At 36.3% G+C, this 23,387-nt stretch overlaps 1 protein-coding gene across 1 annotated transcript in view; it reads right to left on the reverse strand.

Moving 5' to 3' along the window:
• The window catches only part of GBE1 (1,4-alpha-glucan branching enzyme 1), a 281,560-nt gene that overhangs the window by 71,944 nt on the left and 186,229 nt on the right, over positions 1–23,387 (reverse strand). The window contains exons 8-11 of the mRNA XM_080808172.1: positions 21,405–21,520; positions 17,746–17,873; positions 6,830–6,928; positions 1,190–1,300 (exon numbers count right to left, since the gene is read on the reverse strand). Of these exons, the coding sequence (XP_080664298.1) occupies positions 1,190–1,300; positions 6,830–6,928; positions 17,746–17,873; positions 21,405–21,520 (454 nt within the window). The remainder of the gene's footprint in view (positions 1–1,189; positions 1,301–6,829; positions 6,929–17,745; positions 17,874–21,404; positions 21,521–23,387) is intronic.

Here is a 23,387-nt window from a genome sequence, read left to right on the forward strand (position 1 = left end):
AAAGGAGCAGAGAGAGGGAGAGAGAGACTCTCAAGCACACTCCAAGCTGAGCACAGAGCCAGATGTGGGGCTTGATCTCAGGACCCTGAAATCATGACCTGAGCTGAAAACAAGAGTCAGACGTTTAACTGAGTGAGTCACCCAGGTGCCCCATGCAAACAATTTCAAAAATTTCTATTCTCTCCTTTTTAATGTATGAAGAGTATATTTTATGTTGCTTATGCTTATGAGGATTAATAGGGCTTTAAATAACTAAATGGCCTTTTTTCCTGCATTTACTTATGCTTACTGAACAACTACTAGGAGCAGTCACAGTGCTAAGGCTGGAAATCTAAAAGTAATGGAAACAAATGTTCTGCCCAAAATGTGAGGAAAGTATGAAGGATGAGGGAACTATTTTCCCCTATACAGCTAGATGAGGTCTTGAGGGAGAATATGATATCTGAGGCAGGGTGGTAGGACTTTATAGAAGCTTCCCAGGTGCTCTAACATTTGCTGGTGTGTGGGGGAAACTGCAAGATTGGAATAAGATTGACCTATTCAGGAATGGGTAGGGTAATCACACTGAAGAATAAAATGCTTGGAGAGTTGAGCAGAGAATGAAGGTGGAAACTTTGGCTTAGGCCAGAATATGAGTGGCCTTGAATGAGAAGATTCAATCAAAAGATCTGGGTTGATGAAATGAACTCTGCTCTTTGGAAAATACCTCAGGTTGCATTAGAAAGGAAGGGCCAAACCTAACCAAACAGGGGTCAGGGTGATTACTTAGCAAGAGATTTCAGCAATTGTGGAGTGGGAGGGATGGGGATGATGAAAGCTTATGTGAAGGCATAAAAGAGACCCTCTAGAAGGATATATAAAATGGAAATTAAAATTAACCTGGATCAGCACCAACATTTCTCTTGTTACAACAAAGGAAAACATGTAAGAGAACACTTGCAACTGTCATTTTCAATTTTTAATTACAGTTTGGCAGAGTAAAAATAGTACTGCCTTTTGAAGCTGGAATTTATAGATTTTCAAAATAATTTTAAAATGTTTTTCAAGTATGAGTTTTCACGTAAAGATAGATACAAATTATATTAACTGTATTAAACTATAGAAGTTTGCATTAAGATATGTTTGTATTAGATATGTTAATAAATACAGAGAGAGACACAATTAATTTATACATATTAATTTCATTTACCTGATCATGGCTCTCTGCATAAGCAATGCACTTTTCCAGGTAGCGTCTGTTTGTGAGTGTGTACACAATATTGCCCATATTCCAATCTTCATCTTTAAACTCTTTAAGTAGCTAAATGCAAGAGAGAAAATAATTTGAATAAACAATTACTGTTTTTACCTTAAGTCACTATCTGAGGACATCCATCATATCAATCCAGATTATTTGACATATAGATACAAGTGTACCCGTGCCACAAAATATCTTCGGTTAAACTTTTACTAAAATCACAGCTTTTATACAGACTGACCAAATGACACTGATGTGGTGTGTGGGGGTGTGTGCATTTGCCTTTGTGCAGATGGTTTGATCATTACATTTTAGGATTTTTTTCAACCTTTTTTTCCTCTGCTACCTCTTGATTAAGACCACAGTGAAGTGTTATTGTGCACATATCTTTCTGTCACTTTCACAAGACAGAGATATACTTGCTACATTTTTAGGTTGAATAAAGAAAATTTTAGGAGGAATAATGCTTTGTTCCATTCTTTTAAAAAATGATAACTAAAAAAAAAACCTGTTATTTCAAAGTTTAAAGGCTAATTATCATGAAATAATTACCATCTTTACAGACCACGTATTTCTTTCTCTGCTTTAGTTATCACTCAGTCTACAATCTGACTTCTGCTCCCTTTCGATGCAAATGACCTTGCCAAGATTGTAGATGACTGTCTCTTAGGTAATAATTTCTCTTTCTCAGGCAAGTATTTGCTGTACATGTTAAGAGTGCTGACTCTATCCCTTCCCGTGAAGCACTTTCCTTCTCAGCCTACCAGTGTGAAACTCTTGATTGTTTTGTTTTCCCGCATCCTGCAGTGTCTGTTCCTCTGCCTAGCCTATAAAGCTGGTGCTCTTGGAAGTTATTCCTAAAAATAGCCTCTTTCTTCTACTCAATAGATTCTTTCAGCATGCATTCATTCTTCTGTCCAAAGTGTCAATTGCACTCTGATAGGCAGCATTCTAAGACGGTCCCCATGATTTCTGTTCCTCCATATTCAGATCTCTGTGCAATCCTTTTCCTCAAGTGGAGGTGGGACCTTGGAATATGATAGATGTCCTCCGAAGAAACCATAAATAGCAACTGAGAAATTAGATTTGTGGTCATTTGTTACACAGCAACTAATGTAAAACTAGGGCAGATTTTGGTACAAGACATGAGGTTTAGGCCTCCTTGTCTTCCTTTGTTGATTTTTGGCCTATGGAATTCAGATGTGCTTAGCCATGTCTCATAATTTCAGTATGAATCGTTAAGACACCAGACAGCAGACTGTGTTAGGCAGAATAATGACGACCCAAAGATATTCACATCCTAATGCTCAGAGCCTGTGAACATGGTGTCTTTCATGCAAAAGGACTTTAGAGATATGATAAAGTTAAATACATTGAAATAGAAAGATTATCCTGAATAATCTGGATGGGTCCAATGTAATTATAGGGATCTTTCTCAAGAAGGGGGCGTGAGTTGTCAGAGTAAGAGAGAAATCTGAAGATGCTACCTTGCTGGCTTTGGAGATGGAAGAAGGGGCCACGAGCCAAGGAGTATAGGTGGCTTTCAAAAACCTAGAAGCTTTCAGAAAAGGCAAGGGAACTAGAGCCTCCAGAAGAAAGGAAGCCTTACCAATGCCTTAATTTTAGTCTAGTAAGATCCATTTTAGATTTGTGACCTACAGAACTATGAGAACTATATAACAGTAAATTTGTGTTGTTTTAAGACACTTTTGTGGTAATTAGATACAGCAACAATCTGACACTAATGTACAGACCCACACAAATATGCCCACTTGATTTTTGACTAATGTGCAAAGATAATTCAATGGAAGGATAGACTTTTCAACAAATCATGCTGGAAGAGTCGGAAATTGGCAGAAAAAAAGAAAGAAAGAAAGAAGGAAAGAAAAGAAACTTGAAGTAAGAAACTAAGTTTTAAATATTAATTGCACAAAAATTAATTAAAAATGGACCATGGACTTAAATATAAAAGTATAAAATGTTTAACAGAAAATGTTAGACCTGACACCAAAAAAGGTCTCTACAAGAAAAAAAATGATAAATTGGACTCCATTAAATTTAATATAGACAAAGAACTTTTGCTCTGTCAAAGTTCACATGAATAGGATAAAAAGAGAAGCAACAGACTGGGAGAAAACATTTGCCAACCATATATACAATAGAAGAGTTTAATTTAAATTATATAAAGAACTCTCAAAATTCCACAGCAAACAAATGATCCAATTAGAAAGTGGCCAAAAGATATGAATAGTCGTTTCATCAAGGAGGATACAGAAAGGCAAATAAAAACATGAAAAGATGTTCATCATCATAAGCCACTAAGGAAATGCAAATTTTAAAACCATAGTTAGATATCACTACATACCTACTACAGAATGACTAAAATAGGTGCAAGGATATACAGAAACTGGATCTTTGCAACATTGCTGGTGGGAATGTAAATGGTACAGTTGCTCTGCACAAGTCTGACAGTTTCTTTAAAAAATTAAATATACAACTACTCAAATAAATATCCAACTCCCAAATGATCCAGTAACTGCACTTTTGTGCATTTCTATTAGATAAATTAAAATTTATGGCCATACAAAATCTGCACACACATGTTTAAAGCAGCTTTATTTATAATAGCCCCAAACTAGAAACAATGTTGACATCTATAATGGGTATATGACTAAGCAAACTGTGGTATATCCATACCCTGAAATACCATTCAGAAAAAAAAAAAAAAAAAAGGACTAAATTACTGATAAATGCAACCAGAGAATCTATATGAAATGAATCTATATGAATCTCCAGAGAATTCTGCTGAGTGAAAAATGGCAATCTCAAGAGGTGACATATTATATGATTTCATTTATATCACATTCCTGAAATGAAAAGAAAATTACAGAAATGGAGATCAGATTAGTGGTTGCCACAGATTAAAAAGTGATTGGGACAACATGAAAGAACTTTATGTGATGGAATATTCTATACCTTAACTACATCTAATGTCAGTATCCTAGCTGTGAGAATGTACTCTAACTTTGCAAGACGTTACCACTGGGGAACACCGGTTTAGTGCGCACCAGATCTCACTGCATTACAACTGTTCTTACAACTGCATGGGAATCTGCAATTATCTTCATACAAAAAGTTTAATTGAGGAACTTTATATAATAAAAAATATAAGGTACTTAAAAATATTTGGTGGAATTAATGTATAAATGAATAAATGCAACTAAATACTTACATCAATTTAACATAAAAAGGTGATAAAAGGGGGGCGCCTGGGTGGCTCAGTGGGTTAAAGCCTCTGCTTTCGGCTCAGGTCATGATCCCAGGGTCCTAGGATCGAGCCCCGCATCAGGCTCTCTGCTCAGCAGGGAGCCTGCTCCCTCCCCTCTCTCTGCCTGTCTCTCTGCCTACTTGTGATCTCTGTCAAATAAATAAATAAAATCTTAAAAAAAAAAAGGTGATAAAAGGTAGGTAGGTAACAAAAGTGACCAAATAAAATGAAAAGAGATGCTGCAAATCTGCCATATTTTAAATTGGAAAATGTTTGTTCAGTAAGTGATTAAATATGATATTCCAAACTAATGACTTTGGACTAACAGAAGTAGAAAGTGGTAAATAATTTGCTTTTGAATAACAAAAACATGAATGAAATCTAGCATTCTAATCTAACTCAGACCCTCTGGGTAGATCATGACGAATACCACATACATTCTGAGTAAAGCTGTCATTTGGATTAATACTCTTGTGTGCTTTACTGACATTTGAGGAAACGGTAGTCATTAAGGGAATTATCTTTTTAAATGCACAAATTACATAAGTAGGGGAAATCACTGAGTTTTTTAAAATATTATTTTAACTGTCTCTTGTCTTATTAACCACTCTGGTGATGCAGATTTTTAAATAATTACATAAAACAGAAGATGACATATGCCTTTAGAGAATTCATGATCTAAGAAGACATCATGGTCATATCCTAAACATAAGACAATATATTTTTCCATTCTTATGAGGTACTGACTAGTACAGTACCTTGAGCATACAAGGTTCTAAAATGTTTCATAAGGTAAATTAATTATTTCTTTTAAAGCAGTCATCATTGTTCAGAAAAGGAAATATCCCACTGTGGGCTATAATTCTAGGTTTCTATACACCTTGAAATATTCTTGAATCTGCACAAAAACTGGTGAAGCCTTTCCAGTAGAGGTGAAAAAAGGAAGATTTGCACTTGTGAGGGAAGTTTGTGTGGAAGATTAGAAATCCTTAAAAATGGTGGGTAAAGACCCTTAAACCAAAGTGAGAAAACTGAAGACAACAGTATTTTTATAAAATGACAGATATAAAGCAACTTTCCCAGGTGCTGAAGCTAGAATACATACTTGTTTCTTTGATTTCTGAGTCTAATCATCTCTGGAAAACATTTGCTTTTTTAACTTGACAATGTCTAAGGAATCTTTATAAATGGAGAAGCAGAAATTACGTTGGTAAAGATTTACTGTCACAGCTGTGCACTGCACAAATTGCCTAGGGGCACAGGAACGAAAGTTAAGACAGGATTACAATAGGGGCGCCTGAGTGGCTCAGTGGGTTAAGCCTCTGCCTTCAGCTCAGGTCATGATCCCAGGGTCCTGGGATCGAGCCCCACACCGGACTCTCTGCTTGGCAGGGAGCCTGCTTCCTCCTCTCTCTCTGCCTGCTTCTCTGGCTACTTGTGATCTCTCTCTGTCAAATAAATAAAATCTTTAAAAAAAAAAAAAAGACAGGATTACAATAACCACTTCCTTCAAAGTGGGCTCCATGGTTTTTCCATCCAAAGTTCAGTGGGTCTATCACTGTGATGTAAAGGCACCAGTTCACTTCTGTACCAAAGGGCTTATCAGAAGGCTATGATTATTCGAGACATAGCTGACTTCTTACACTTATTAAGCCTATGATTATGGACATAGCCACTCAGAAATGCTATAGGTCAAATCTAAGTCTACATAAAACAACATTGGTCTTTTAGGCAAATACTAAATAAAACAAAATATAGTCCAAGGTACTTAAATGTCATTAAATTTAATAAAATTGTATTAATTATGTGCAAGGTATCATGTACAATTATTTATACCTAGTGCTTGACACATGGTAAGGATTTCTAAATGTTAAATAAAGGAATGGATGAATCCAAATCTGTTGAGGAAAAAACATGCTATGAAGCAAGTATTGGGAATTAAGGAATTACTTCTACACTGATGATCTGGAGGCAGAAATGGATGCCTTGATGACATTTAATATGTTTTAAATATAGAGCACTAAAGTTTCATAAAACTGGATAATGCATAATTCCACATACACAGCTAACATTATATTAATATCTTCCTCTTGTCTGAATAACTCAAGTATGAATACTTTAAACTAGAATTTTTAGAAGTTTGTGAAGTACCTTATTAAAAAGCACAAGAATCAACATACTAATGAGAAAATTTAATACTTCAATTATAATAATTATAATATTTATAACTAATGACCACAAATTAAGAAATAAACCAAAGAAATAATAAATAAATCAACATAATACATAGTATTTACAGGGGAAAAAATTGCATGAAATCTTACCTGGATCCATTTATCTGGAATTGCCATGGCTAATCGATAGTCAAAGCCAACCCCTCCCTGGGAAATCGGAGAACAGAGAGCAGGCATGCCTGATACGTCCTGAAATAAAATATATCAGCATTATCAATTCACATTGCTCAGATTCTTAGTATTTTTTTTTTGACAGTAAATTCTGGGCTAATAAATAAAAACAGTAAACGGGAGCGCATATTTTTGGAGTGTTCTGGCAGCATAATTGTAAATGTAGTTACAACTATGACAGCATATCTCATTTCCCACTAACGTTTTGTGTAATGCTTTTCAAAGCAAGACAACTTCAATCTCGCGAGGCGAATTTTTTTTTCTTCTCCTTAGTATCACAAAGAGAACACACACAAAAATAAGACGATTACTGCTAAAACAGTTTCTTAGACTTATTTTTGAGCTTATATACGAACACTTTGCTATTGCTTTCATCAAACACAAAAATCCATGTGGCATGTATCTGTTATACTTATTCTGTCTGTACACAGTACTGGCATGGAGGGCATTCTGTGAGCACCTAGCTTCTGATGAGATAGAAAGAAGACTTAGTACATTAAGAATGAAGCAATACGAAAGGTGATTGGTTGAGTCAAGATGGCGGAGAAGTAGCAGGCTGAGACGACATCGGGTAGCAGGAGATCAGCTAGATAGCTTATCTAACCATTGTGAACACCTATAAATCCAACGGGAAATCGAAGAGAAGAAGAGCAACAATCCCAGAAACAGAAAATCGATCACTTTCTGAAAGGTAGGACCTGCGGAGAAGTGAATCCAAAGCGACGGGAAGATAGACCCCGGGGGGAGGGGCCGGCACCCGGCAAGCGGCGGAGCGACGGAGCACAAAATCGGGACTTTTAAAAGTCGGCTCCACTGGGAGACATCGCTCCAGAGGCTAAACTGGGGGGAAACCCAGGCGGGGTCAGCATAACCCCAGGACCCGCAGGGTCACAGAAGGACTGGGGGTGTCTGAGTGCCGCAGAGCTCGCAGGTATTAGAGCGGGGAAGCCGGCTATAGCGACAGAGCCGAGGAGTGAGCTCTAAGCCCGGGGTTACCTTGTGCCGGTCGCAGGCTGGGTGGGCTCGGAGCGCGGCCGGAGGCCACGGAGACAAAAGCGACCCGGCGCTTTTCTCCAGCTCCAACAATTGACTGCTTTCCTCGAGGCGCGACCGCAAGCCAGGGAGGCGGGGCTATTGGGCGCTTTGCTCTGAGAGCGCACTGAGGAGCGGAACCCCAAGCTCTCGGCTCCTCTGGGCCGAGAGATTGGGAGGCCGCCATCTTCATTCCCGTCCTCCGGAACTCTACGGAAAGCGCTCAGGGAACAAAAGCTCCCGAAAGCGAACCCGAGCGGATTACTTAGCCCGGCCCCTGGCAAGGGCGGTGCAATTCCGCCTGTGGCAAAGACACTTGAGAATCACTACAACAGGCCCCTCCCCCAGAAGATCAACAAGAAACCATCCAAAACCAACTTCAGTCACCAAGAACAGCGGAATTCCACAGCAGGAGAAAGCAAATCCTACCTGGACAAAATGACAAGGCGGAAAAACTCACCTCAAAAAAAAGAACAAGAGGCCGTACCGAAGGCTGGAGACCTAATCAATACAGACATAGGTAGCATGACAGATCTAGAGTTCAGAATGACAATTCTCAAGGTTCTAGCCGGGCTCGAAAAAGGCATAGAAGATATTAGAGAAACCCTCTCCGGAGAGATAAAAGCCCTTTCTGGAGAAATAAAAGAACTAAAATCTAACCAAGTTGAAATCAAAAAAGCTATTCATGAGGTGCAATCAAAAATGGAAGCTCTCACTGCCAGGATAAATGAGGCAGAAGAAAGAATTAGTGACATAGAAGACCAAATGACAGAGAATAAAGAAGCTGAGCAAAAGAGAGACAAACAACTACTGGAACACGAGGAGAGGATTCGAGAGATAAGTGACACCATAAGACGACACAACATTAGAATAATTGGGATTCCAGAAGAAGAAGAAAGAGAGAGGGGAGCAGAAGGTATATTGGAGACAATTATTGGAGAGAATTTCCCTAATATGGCAAAGGGAACAAACATCAAAATCCAGGAGATACTAAGAACGCCCCTCAAAATCAATAAAAATAGGTCCACACCTCGTCACCTGATAGTAAAATTTACAAGTCTTAGCGACAAAGAGAAAATCCTGAAAGCAGCCCGGGAAAAGAAGTCTGTAACATACAAGGGTAAAAACATTAGATTGGCAGCGGACCTATCCACAGAGACCTGGCAGGCCAGAAAGAACTGGCATGATATATTCAGAGCACTAAACGAGAAAAACATGCAGCCAAGAATACTATATCCGGCTAGGCTATCATTGAAAATAGAAGGAGAGATAAAGAGCTTCCAGGACAAACAAAAGCTGAAAGAATTTGCAAACACCAAACCAGCTCTACAGGAAATATTGAAAGGGGTCCTCTAAGCAAAGAGAGACCCTAAAAGTAGTAGATCAGAAAGAAACAGAAACAATATACAGTAACAATCATCTTACAGGCAATACAATGGCACTAAATTCATATCTCTCAATAGTTACCCTGAATGTTAATGGGCTAAATGCCCCAATCAAAAGACACAGGGTATCAGAATGGATAAAAAAACAAAACCCATCCATATGCTGCCTACAAGAAACTCATTTTAGACCCGAAGACACCTCCAGATTTAAAGTGAGGGGGTGGAAAACAATGTACCATGCTAATGGACATCAGAAGAAAGCTGGGGTGGCAATCCTTATATCAGATCAATTAGATTTTAAGCCAAAGACTATAATAAGAGATGAGGAAGGACACTATATCATACTCAAAGGGTCTGTCCAACAAGAAGATCTAACAATCTTAAATATCTATGCCCCTAACATGGGAGCAGCCAACTATATAAACCAATTAATAACAAAATCAAAGAAATACATCGACAGTAATACAATAATAGCAGGGGACTTTAACACTCCCCTCACTGAAATGGACAGATCATCTAAGCAAAAGATCAACAAGGAAATAAAGGCCTTAAATGACACACTGGACCAGATGGACATCACAGATATATTCAGAACATTCCATCCCAAAGCAACAGAATATACATTCTTCTCTAGTGCACATGGAACATTCTCCAGAATAGACCACATCCTGGGTCATAAATCAGGTCTCAATCGGTACCAAAAGATCGAGATCATTCCCTGCATATTTTCAGACCACAATGCTCTGAAGCTCGAACTCAATCACAAGAGGAAATTTGGAAAGAACGCAAATACATGGAGACTAAACAGCATCCTTCTAAAAAATGAATGGGTCAACCAGGAAATTAAAGAAGAATTGAAAAAATTCATGGAAACAAATGATAATGAAAACACAACAGTTCAAAATCTGTGGGACACAACAAAGGCAGTCCTGAGAGGAAAATATATAGCAGTGCAAGCCTTTCTCAAGAAACAAGAAAGGTCTCAAATACACAACCTAACCCTACACCTAAAGGAGCTGGAGAGAGAACAACAAAGAAAGCCTAAACCCAGCAGGAGAAGAGAAATCATAAAGATCAGAGCAGAAATCAATGAAATAGAAACTAAAAAAACAATAGAACAAATCAACAAAACTAGGAGCTGGTTCTTTGAAAGAATTAATAAGATTGATAAGCCCCTGGCCAGACTTCTCAAAAAGAAAAGAGAAAGGACGCAAATAAATAAAATCATGAATGAAAGAGGAGAGATCACAACCAACACCAAAGAAATACAAACAATTATAAGAACATACTACGAGCAACTCTATGGCAACAAATTTGACAACCTGGAAGAAATGGATACATTTCTAGAGATGTATAAACTACCACAACTGAACCAGGAAGAAATAGATAACCTGAACAGACCCATAACCAGTAAGGAGATTGAAACAGTCATCAAAAATCTCCAAACAAACAAAAGTCCAGGACCAGACGGCTTCCCAGGGGAATTCTACCAAACATTTAAAGAAGAATTAATTCCTATTCTCCTGAAACTGTTCCAAAAAATAGAAATGGAAGGAAAACTTCCAAACTCATTCTATGAGGCCAGCATCACCTTGATCCCAAAACCAGACAAGGATCCCACCAAAAAAGAGAATTACAGACCAATATCCTTGATGAACACAGATGCGAAAATTCTCACCAAAATACTGGCCAATAGGATCCAACAGTACATTAAAAGGATTATTCACCACGACCAAGTGGGATTTATTCCAGGGCTGCAAGGTTGGTTCAACATCCGCAAATCCATCAATGTGATACAATACATTAATAAAAGAAAGAGTAAGAACCATATGATACTCTCAATAGATGCTGAAAAAGCGTTTGACAAAGTGCAGCATCCCTTCCTGATTAAAACTCTTCAAAGTGTAGGGATAGAAGGCACATACCTCAACATTATCAAAGCCATCTATGAAAAACCCACTGCAAATATCATTCTCAATGGAGAAAAACTGAAAGCTTTTCCGCTAAGGTCAGGAACACGGCAGGGATGTCCGTTATCACCACTGCTGTTCAATATAGTACTAGAAGTCCTAGCCTCAGCAATCAGACAACAAAAAGAAATTAAAGGCATCCAAATCGGCAAAGAAGAAGTCAAACTATCACTCTTTGCAGATGATATGATACTATATGTGGAAAACCCAAAAGGCTCCACTCCAAAACTGCTAGAACTTATACAGGAATTCAGTAAAGTGTCAGGATATAAAGTCAATGCACAGAAATCAGTCGCATTTCTTTACACTAACAACAAGACAGAAGAAAGAGAAATTGAGGAGTCAGTCCCATTTACCATCGTACCCAAAACCATAAGATACCTAGGAATAAATCTAACCAAAGAGGTAAAGAATCTATACTCAGAAAACTATAAAGTACTCATGAAAGAAATTGAGGAAGACACAAAGAAATGGAAAAATATTCCATGCTCATGGATTGGAAGAACAAATATTGTGAAAATGTCTATTTTACCTAAAGCAATCTACACATTTAATGCAATCCCTATCAAAATCCCATCCATTTTTTTTAAAGAAATAGAACAAATAATCCTAAAATTTATATGGAACCAGAAAAGACCTCGAATAGCCAAAGGAATATTGAAAAAGAAAGCCAAAGTCGGTGGTATCACAATTCCAGACTTCAAGCTCTATTACAAAGCTGTCATCATCAAGACAGTATGGTACTGGCACAAAAACAGACATATAGACCAATGGAACAGAATAGAGAGCCCAGAAATAGACCCTCAACTCTATGGTCAACTAATCTTCGACAAAGCAGGAAAGAATATCCAATGGAAAAAAGACAGCCTCTTCAACAAATGGTGCTGGGAAAATTGGACAGCCACATGCAGAAAAATGAAATTGGACTATTTCCTTACACCACACACGAAAATAGACTCAAAGTGGATGAAGGACCTCAATGTGCGAAAGGAATCTATCAAAATCCTTGAGGACAATGCAGGCAGCAACCTCTTTGACCTCCACCGCAGCAACTTCTTCCTAGGAACATCGCCAAAGGCAACAGAAGCAAGGGCAAAAATGAACTATTGGGATTTCATCAAGATCAAAAGCTTTTGCACAGCAAAGGAAACAGTTAACAAAACCAAAAGACAACTGACAGAATGGGAGAAGATATTTGCAAACGACATATCAGATAAAGGGCTCGTATCCAAAATCTATAAAGAGCTTATCAAACTCAATACCCAAAGAACAAATAATCCAGTCAAGAAATGGGCAGAGGACATGAACAGACATTTCTGCAAGGAAGACATCCAGATGGCCAACAGACACATGAAAAAATGCTCCACATCACTCGGCATCAGGGAAATACAAATCAAAACCACAATGAGATACCACCTCACACCAGTCAGAATGGCTAAAATTAACAAGTCAAGAAATTTCAGATGCTGGCGAGGATGCGGAGAGAGGGGAACCCTCCTACACTGTTGGTGGGAATGCAAGCTGGTGCAACCACTCTGGAAAACAGTGTGGAGGTTCCTCAAAAAACTGAAAATAGAGCTACCCTACGACCCAGCAATTGCACTCCTGGGTATATATCCTAAAGATACAAACGTGGTGCTCCGAAGGGGCACGTGCACCCGAATGTTTATAGCAGCAATGTCCACAATAGCCAAACTGTGGAAAGCGCCTAGATGTCCATCAACAGATGAATGGATAAAGAAGATGTGGTATATATACACAATGGAATACTATGCAGCCATCAAAAGACATGAAATCTTGCCATTTGCGACGACGTGGATGGAACTAGAGGGTATCATGCTTAGCGAAATAAGTCAATCGGAGAAATATAACTATCATATGATCTCTTTGATATGAGGAAGTGGAGATGCAAGGTGGGGGGGTTTGGGGGGAGGTAGGAAAAGAAAAAATGAAAAGATGGGATTGGGAGGGAGACAAACCATAAAAGACTCAATCTCAAGAAACAGACTGAGGGTTGCGGGGGGGAAGGGGGATGGGAGAGGGTGGTGGGGAAATGGACATTGGGGAGGGTATGTGCTATGATGAGTGCTGTGAAATGTGTAAACCAGACGATTCACAGACCTGTACCCCTGGGGATAAAAATACATTATATGTTTATTAAAATAAAAAAAATTAAAAAAAAAAAAAAAAAAGAATGAAGCAATACGATGGTGATGGCTTTCACTATAGTCAGCCACACTTGAAATGGGTCTTAAGGTTATCTGATGGATTCTCTTCGTCTAGAAGATACAGAAACTGAAGCTCACTCAGGTGAAGCAATCTCTAAAGATACGGTTCTCAATAGTAGAGTCAGGACTCAGATGTCAGGCTCTTCCACAGAGTATCTTCCTTCTCTGTCATGCCACTCCTAGATTACTGATAATTGAATAAACACTCAAGGAAAAAAAAAATGGTACAAGGACCCAGATGTAGTGAAATATATTATAACAGCAACCATGGTGAAATACGAGCCACATATTAGCAATTCGAACTCTACAATATCTTTCAAAGAAATCCTTTTCTCTTGCTCCATTTCTACAGCCACTGTCTTATTTAATCTTCATAACTCCTTGCTTAGACCATTATGCTTCCAAATGGAATTCCCCATCTCCAGTTTCCCTTCACTCTAATTGTTGCCAAATTAACATCTTTTTCTTTAAAGATTGATTTATTTATTTTAGAGAGAGGAAGAGCAAGAACACAAGTTGGGGGACAGAGAGAGAAGGGGAAAGAGAGAAGCAGACTCCCCCTGAGCATGGAGCTCAACACAGGGCTGGATCTCACGACCCCGAGATCACGACCTGAGCCGAAATCAAGAGTTGGGTGCTTAACCAACTGAGCCACCCATGCTCCCTCTAAATTAACATCTTTTGAGACAGTGCCCTATCACTGCCCATCAATAGCTTCCAATAGCCAATTACCAAAAACTCAAATTTTGTAGCTAAAGATTCAATTCAACAGTCATATTTTAAGTATTGACAGTATAATTTCCTATTTGATTATTTGCCTCCTTACTCTCTGTTAGAATGTGCACTCCATGGGACGAGGGTTTTGTGGTTGTTGCTGCTGTTGTGGTTCACTGACAGACGCCACAAATTCAGAGTAGGACAAGAGCACCTGGCGTAAAGCAGGAACTCAATACAATTTTGTGAGTGAATGAATAAAGGTGCTGTCAGGAATTTAAAGGTAAATAAGACATAATATTTGGCCTTCAGGATTTATAAACTGAAACTTAAATAAACATATACACACTTATCAATAAATGATAATGTGATGCAGTTGTTATAATTGTTAACTAAACCACACAGAAAGCCCAACGGAGAGACCTATAGCTTTCCACCATGATTTCTACTATTATATTTCAAGTACTAAATACATCATTCACTTTGAAATATTTACTCTTCCCTGTGCTTGTCACAAACTCTTCTGTATGTGTCTTGCCCAAACTCTTCCTTATTTTTTTTTTTTAAGATTTTATTTACTTATTTGACAGAGAGAGAGAGAGAGATCACAAGTAGGCAGAGAGACAGGCAGAGAGAAGGGGAAGCAGGCTCCCTGCTGAGCAGAGAGCCCGATGCGGGGCTCGATCCCAGGACCCTGGGATCATGACCTGAGCGGAAGGCAGAGGCTTTAACCCACTGAGCCACCCAGGCGCCCCCCTTCCTTACTTTCTATAAAAGACTATCACATACTCTGAGCTCTCTGAAACTTAACTCAAATGCTTCTTTATTTATACCACCACCCCAAAACTCTTCACACAGAAAAGCTGGTAAAAAAGAAACATATGATCTCTTCAGAATTCTAAAACAATTTCTTAATTGTTTTCTAATGAAAGAGAGTTACAGTTAACTATAGTGCATAGTGGAATTTATCTGTAAGAAAACAAAATATTTGTCAATATCTTATTTCTACATCCTACTTCATAGTTTATAACTGAAACACAGACAAAAAAGTGAAAAGGATGAATGTGTAACAGAAAAAAAATGAAAACAAGTTATATCTTGTAATATGTCATATTTTCACTATCAGGGTGGGTATTTAGTTTGGTTCCTTATAAACATCAGCTGAATATGCATTAAATTCCAGGAACTTGTGTTAGGTACTGGACTTGTAGACAAAATGCCTTCCCCAGAAGAGTTTCCATGAGACTGAGTTTTCCTGGGCTGGTGATAGGCTGGTATTAATGATCAAGGTAATTTTTCTCAAGAAACACTAAGGTGCATTCTATATTTGTTCTAAAGGTAGTTTTAGGAAATACTTTGTTAGGAAATAGAATATGCTAAGAAAAATATTTGGACACCAATTGACCTTGACTTCTAAATCTGAATAAGCTACTCCATTAAGGCATACAAGATATTTGTAGCTCTCTTTTGAAAGAAAGGAGTTAATGATTATCCTCTTAAAATCTTAAAAAGGATAATCATAGGTAAACATAAAGACTGCTAAAATAAATATACTTTAAGTATAAAAAAGTCAATACCTACCAACATAGCACATAAAAATGACCACGTATTCCAAATAAAGTTGAAGCAGTTTTATTTTTTAATATCTAAGGATATCTTACGACTATTCCAAAAGGAGGAGAAAAACCTCAACAGAAAAATACTTTTAATTAATATAGCCAAGAGAACCATGGGAAATGGTAGACACATTCTAGGAAAAAAAAGTCTTCAATTTTAGTAACTGTCATTGTAAATAAATTTATATTTCTACTATAGGTCTTTATATAAATTATACTACTTATTTGTTACACCACATTCCTTTCTTAAAAAAAAAAGTTCATGAGGATCAATTTCACATTTTGAAGAGACTCCCACTAGACAGAAAAGTGATGTACTGAAATTGAAGTAGTTTTCAATTTAAGTAGAATAAATTGAAGACACATCTTGTTAAAAAAAAATCTAAAACCAAGTAATATAAAGTAGGCTAAAGTCTCAAAGTTTCATTGGTAGAAACACTGATAATCAGACAAGGGCTCCCTAGATGATGAAAGCATTTTACCTGAAATGAATGGAAAGATCAATGGAACAATTTTAAGTTTCATGTATTAAATAATTGCTTCTTTTTTTTCCAGTACCCACTTTTGATTTGTACTGTCATTAATTGTTTGTAGTAACTTTTCATTTATACTGCCTCTGCTTTGAATCGTCATAAATATAACTGACAAAATTTTTTGATGTTTGACAGATAAACTCATATAAAAGACAAAATAAAAGTTTAAAATACACTCTGACATTAAAAGATACTCAGTACATAAATTGATTAGCACAAGTATTAGCAAGATTTATAAGATATGACCCAAATGTAGTCAGGTAGATAGTATAGAATAATACAGGTTTATCAAAATGTTATTATAATTGTGTTTTTAAAAAAATCTGCATAAGGATTTATTCCAGAAATTTAGGGTCCATTGCTCTGTTCCTAGAATATTTAGAAGACAAAATGTCTAAAGAAAGAAACTGTTCTCTATTCAAAGATAAACAAGGAAATCATTCCATCTGGTTGAAGATTCAGTTTTGAGAAAAGATGGATACAAAAAGTCTATACAAATAATAAATATCACAGAAAGGAGACCATTGCTAACTGCATCTCATTCCCATGAACTAAATGCCAATAGTGTGCAAATACACCTGAACTCTGACTCTTTTAATGATATTCTTGCTATTTTCATATGCCAACTACTACGCTTTGTACAGAACAGTTTTAACATAGTAAATTCAATTTTAATAATAATTTCTAGTAAGAGGACTCAGAAAACCAGTGGGATTTTAGAACTAAATCTAAATTAGCATAAGCATTTAACAAACTTCTTAATTTATCACATTTATCACCAAGAGGGGAATTGTCAATTATGCATATACCGAATTATATCATTACAGCGCAGCTTTGGGACAGTTAATCATGAACCTTCAGTAATCATGAATAACTAGTGAACATTTGGCAATCCAAGAGCAATAACGTAAACAAGGAAGGTAATCGCATCAGAACAAGAGAGACTTCAGAGAAGCCTGCAGGCAGTGATCCATGCCATCTCTAATGATTAAACCAGAAAAGGAAAAAAATAAATAAATAAATAAACAGACACACATTAATATTCATTTCTTTTCTCTGTTGAAGGTCTCACGGCGCAAGGACCTGTCCACTGATTAGGATATTTTACTTTCTAACTGCTGGCATTTTCTTTTGTAACAATGGAAGGATGACAAGTAATTAGTGCACACTATCTCCTAATAAGAAAACACTGTATTCTAAATAATGTGCCACCCATACCAGATAGCTACACTATAGTCAGAGTATCATTTCAGTTATGCAATTACTGACAACATGAGATTAATCATTCAAATATTGTATGCTGACAAAATGTTCTATATTAAAGGGGGTCAGAGGGTAGAGATCATTATGGCTTTACCTCAGCTACTGTTATAGAATCTGGATACAATGTGTGAATCAAATGATTTGCCAACATGAGATAAATCAAGGCATCTTCATCTACTTGAAGTCCGAAATATTCATGGTAATCACCTGAAAAACCTTGACCTAGAGAACAGAAAATCAATATAGATACATTATGTTAACATGTAAGGCTTCACTTAGCACAAATGCCCCACCAATTAATTTATTGAGATCAGTTTTGTTCTCATAGCAAAGTGTAATGGGCTTCAATACCATGTAATATTATCATTAGCAAATATATGTTCTATTTTAGAAAGGTACTCCATGGTAAACATTTGGAATTCAGACAATCCTGTAATTTAATTTTCATTTTTCAAAAGCAAACAAAGCACTTTAATTGAAAAAATTAATTTAATTTTAACAGAACTTTAAAGCAAAGAAAAAAAAAAAGAGAGAGAGAGAGAGAAATGACACCAAATTCTAGATTTCAATTTTCAGATACATTTTTTTCTCATGTCAAGAGATGTTAATATTAGGAGTGCCTGGGTGGCTCAGGGGGTTAAACCTCTGCCTTTGGTTCAGGTCATGATCCCAGCGTCCTGGGATGGAGCCCTGCGTAGGGCTCTCTGCTCAGCAGGGAGCCTGCTTCCCCCCTCTCTGCCTGCCTCTCTGCCTACTTGTGATCTCTCGCTGTCAAATAAATACATCAAGTCTTAAAAAAAAAAGGGAGAAAGAGATGTTATTGTTAGCTAGTTCCTATTAGATCCTTTTGAGGTAAAGAAAAGCAAATATGAAAACCATCATAACATTGAGACATAGTGTTTATATTACTTAACGTATGTGCTTCAATTTATGCATTACAGATTTCCCATGATGACAAAAAGATTTTAACATCCTCCATCTTTCTTCTACCTTCTCTTCCCCCACATCCTAACTTTGGTTGCTTATAGTACATAGCACTTATGGAGGTTATACTACTTACTTTCGATTCCTTGAATTGTTTACTCATTTTTAATTAAATCAAGTTAGTGTCCAACATATGCCTTTTCCTCTGCTTCCCTATATCAAGTTTTTCATTTTGATTCACTTTTTTTCTCCAGTTTGCTGGATCCTATCACTAAATGATATTTTCAAATATAATAAGGGAAGTTTTAGTCCTTAAGCTCTTTCAATTTAATACCTGAATGACAACTCAATTAAATTCTTGAGTCAAATTTCATTTTCCCAAGAATTTTTTAAACACTGCTGTTGGCAGTCGAAAAGTATGAGTTCAGCCACTGTTTTCATTCACATAGGTAAATTTCTTTTTCTTTCTGTCACCTGCTGAACTTCCCTTTCTCACTCAATTTCATAAATTGAACATTTTGTGTCTTGATGTTAATTGCTTTATCTCATTTTTTTTTCCAATTAATTTCCCTAAGTCCACAATTCCTTGGAAAATACCAAGCCCTCAGCAGAGAGAGGTTCTACAGGGGTATGCAGGTGCTGTAATCTAGGAGAGGCTCTTTCTTGACCTTTGCCATGCTTTCCTTCTTCATCCCCTAAGTCGGCTTCTCTCCAAACTGGAGGATATCAGTGACACCTGTCATGTTTTATAGATACAACTTCTTTCCTTGGAACATTTCATGGGGTAGCACTATGACTAAGAGCAGACAGCAGGATGCTTTGAATATAGCTTCTTTCCTTGGTAGCCACTTTTCAAGATTTACAGTTTAGAGTCCCCTTTTCAAATTGGTTGTTGCTGGTAAATATTTGGCCATTAAAAAAATAGTAATTATTCACCGTATTATCTACTGAGAAATTAGGATTCCATGATCCCACTTCTTTGAACAATTTTTAAACTGAAGATCTCTGATCAATATTTTTAATTACAAATTAATTTATACTTTTAATTGTGAACATCTGTATTTATTTATTTATTTATTAAAAAATTTTTTAAAAGATTTTATTTATTTATTTGTCAGAGAGAGAGAGAGAGAGAGAGAGCACAGGGAGACAGAGTGGCAGGCAGAGTCAGAAGGAGAAGCAGGCTCCCTGCCAAGCAAGGAGCCCGATGTGGGACTCGATCCCAGGACGCTGGGATCATGACTCGAGCCGAAGGCAGCTGCTTAACCAACTGAGCCACCCAGGCATCCCATGAACATCTGTATTTAAATACACATAATTTTCATCAGTGTTTAATATGCAAAGGGACTAACACATTCACAAAGGTTCTCATTTTTTTTGTTGTTATTTATTTCTCATTGCAATTACTGTCATGTTCATATCGTATGGGAGCTGTGATAAGCAGACATCCTTGTCTACTTCCTGATCTTAGAGGAAAAGCTCTCAGTTTTTCATCATTTTCACTATTTGCAGATGACATGATACTTACTATATACAGAAAACCCTAATGAATCTACCAAAAACTACAGAACCTATATATGGATTTAGTAAAATCACAAGATACAAAATTAATATACAGGAATCTAATGAGTTTCTATATACTAGTATGAAGTAATAAAGGAGAAATTTTAAAAAACAATCCCATTTACTGTTGCACCAACCAGAATAAAATACCTAGGAATGAACTTGATCAAGGAGGCGAAATACCTGTACTCTGAAAACTGTAAAAGACTGATGGGAAAAATTAAAGATGATACAAGCAAATGGAAAGCTTTTCCATACTGATGGAGTAGGAGAATGAGTATTGTGAAAATGCCTATACTATCCAAAGCAATATACAGATTCAGTGAAATTCTATCAAAATATCAACAGCAGTTTTCACAGAACTAGAGCCTATAACCCTAAATTTGCACAAAACCATGAAATACCCCATATTTACCCAAAGAATACAAAAACACTAATTCAAAAAGATAATATACACCCTTTATGTTTATTGCAGTATTATTTATTATAATACCTAAGATATGGAAGCAACCTAAGTGTCCACCCAGAGATGAATGGATAAAGAAGTTGTGATTATATATATGTGTGTGTGAGTGTGTGTGTGTGTGTGTGTGTAACACATATATATAATGGAATATTATTCAGCCATAAAAAGAATGAAATCTTGCCTGTGCAACAACATGGATGGGTCTAAAGAGTATAATGCTAAGTGAAATAAGCCATTCGGAGAAAGACAAATACCATATGATTTCACTCATATGTGGAATTTTAAGAAATAAATAAAATGAACAAAGGAAAAAGAGACAAACAAAAAATAGGGCTCTTAAATATACAGAATAAACTGATGGTTGCAGGGGGCAGGGTGTGGGTGGGTGTGGGGATGGGTGAAACAGGTGAAGGGGATTAAGTAATGTACAGAATTGTGGAATCTTTACTTTGTATACTTGCAACTAATCTAACATTGCATGTTATATTTGAATAGAACAGAATGAAAAAAATAAATAAAACATTTTTAAAGGAAAGCTACATATTAAGGATAGCATATTATTAAGTAGATATATTTCAAAGAAAAGCATTATTGTTCATTTACTTGTAAGATGTATTTTCCAACCTCTTACTGAAAAGGGATCAGAAGTCACTAGAGAAAGGACATACACAATGAAACCAATAAAAATCAAGCCAACAATAATCATTGCAATTCTGAAACTGAACCCTAAATCTGGTTTTAATATTCCAGTAAAAAAAATGAAATCACTAGTTGCATCTGTAATGTATGAGGCTACCTACCCATTCCATGGTGATGATAGAGCATGGATGTAACACCATCAAAACGAAATCCATCAAAGCCATATTCTTCTAACCACCATCTTATGTTTGACAGAAGGAATCTTAAAACTTCCCAGCTAAAACATTAGAAAAAAATATATTTAAACGCATTGTTTATAGTGGTTTCTTTGATTGTTATATGTTGTTTGCTAAGAGTATTAATTATAAATATCTTAGGAATTATGATGTTCAAAGAAATATACAAAAACCAGAAAACTATTATCACATTTGTTTGATGAAATTCGTTCTAAGCAATTACTAAGTTTCTCTGGTTGCAAAATCACTTAATATCTAAGAAAAACTGAGATAAAGTGTGTAAGTTGGGTCCAGAATACAGGGACTCTCCAGGTCAATACTGTGTCCTTAGCAATCATACAGTGATTATGACATAGTATTGTTTATAGCAACAGCAATAAAAAAAATCTGTTAATGATCTCTAAATTTTCATCAAGATTTTTCATGTAACATAACCATAGTTACATAGCTTCTCCTCCTGGAAAATATAATTTCATTATGATTAGAGAAACTGTCTCCAATGTTTGCTTAAAATATTTCCTCATTCTACAATTTCAAACATACACTTAGAATAAAAAATTAAAAACAAAAAGACTTAAAGTCAATCACATAACCGATAATACATTTAACAGATTATTGTGCTTTGTGAGGGTAAAGAAAAAGAATCCTAATTACTAAAACACCCATGAGTAATATAGTAACAAGTTTTACAAGTTAAAGAGTCATACATCCATAAAAAAACAGAAGGAAAACAAAGAACTGTTATAACTCAATTAAAAACGCCACACGAAACAAGCCTGTTTCGGACAATTGAAAAGAAGGCATCATCAATTAGTATTTTCTTTAGTCATACAGTTATGGTTGAGTTCTCTGTCTTATTATAACTCCAGTTTTAAGACTTTAATACCTCATTTAGTTTAATGGCAAAGCAGTTATAGTGAACACAAATCTTTAACCCAGTTAAAATTTATGTTTTTTTTTAAACCTTCCATATATTAAAGAGCAATCTGACATAAGTGGATATTAAGTCATCACAATCAACTTCAGAAGAGTAAATCCAAACTTTGGGGAAAGATGAGTTGTTAGTAATTAAATGCTTTAAGTAAGTTATTTTGCGTTTTGCAAACTTACTGAAATTGAAAAAAAAAAAAAAGACATGAAACAAATAGAAATACAAGCAATCCAGAAGATCTGAAAGGTAGTGAGGAAGTCTTAGATTGCTAGGTCCAAGCCATGAGGAAGGCAGAATTTGCTAATGTTTCCATGAATGCACATTCATTTAGGGGTTAAGAAAAAAAAAAACAAAAAACAAAAAACAAAAAACAACAACTCTGCTTAACAAAAAGAAATTAATAAAAACAAAGAAGCATTCTACAACGAAATCTAATCAAAATTACTCTATTTTGTGAGGACTTTCTAATATTGATACATTTTTTGAAGTTTTATTTAAATTAAAAAGCTTATCTTTTTAGAGCCATTTTGGTTCACAGCAAAATAGAAAGGAAGCACATCCACACTTTTTTTTAACAAAGTTGCTATAGGAGTACTCCAGAAAGAAGACATGAAGAAACTTCCATATTAATAATCCTTTGTAAACAATGTTTTTGAGAAGGACATACTTTTCTAATTTGGCTATTCAACTGGTAATATACATTTTATTTCTGAAAGGTAAGTAGAAAGATATTTTTAGTCAAAAATACCCCAGGTAGCAACAAAAACTATTTAAGTACTATATATGTTGGGAAGATGTATGAAGATATGAATATGTAAGAGATCACAAACTGTCCCTGGGCCTAATGCGGCATGCACTACTGCTTTGTTTAACTTGCAGAGGACTTCAAATTCTCACTTTGAATGCCTGCATATAGTACATGGACCTCCTAAACTCTTCCCAGTCCCTGCCACTCCACATTCTCCAATGCCAGCCCT

Source organism: Martes martes (assembly GCF_963455335.1).
Source record: "Martes martes genome assembly, chromosome: 1".
NCBI classification, from domain to species: Eukaryota; Metazoa; Chordata; class Mammalia; order Carnivora; family Mustelidae; genus Martes; species Martes martes.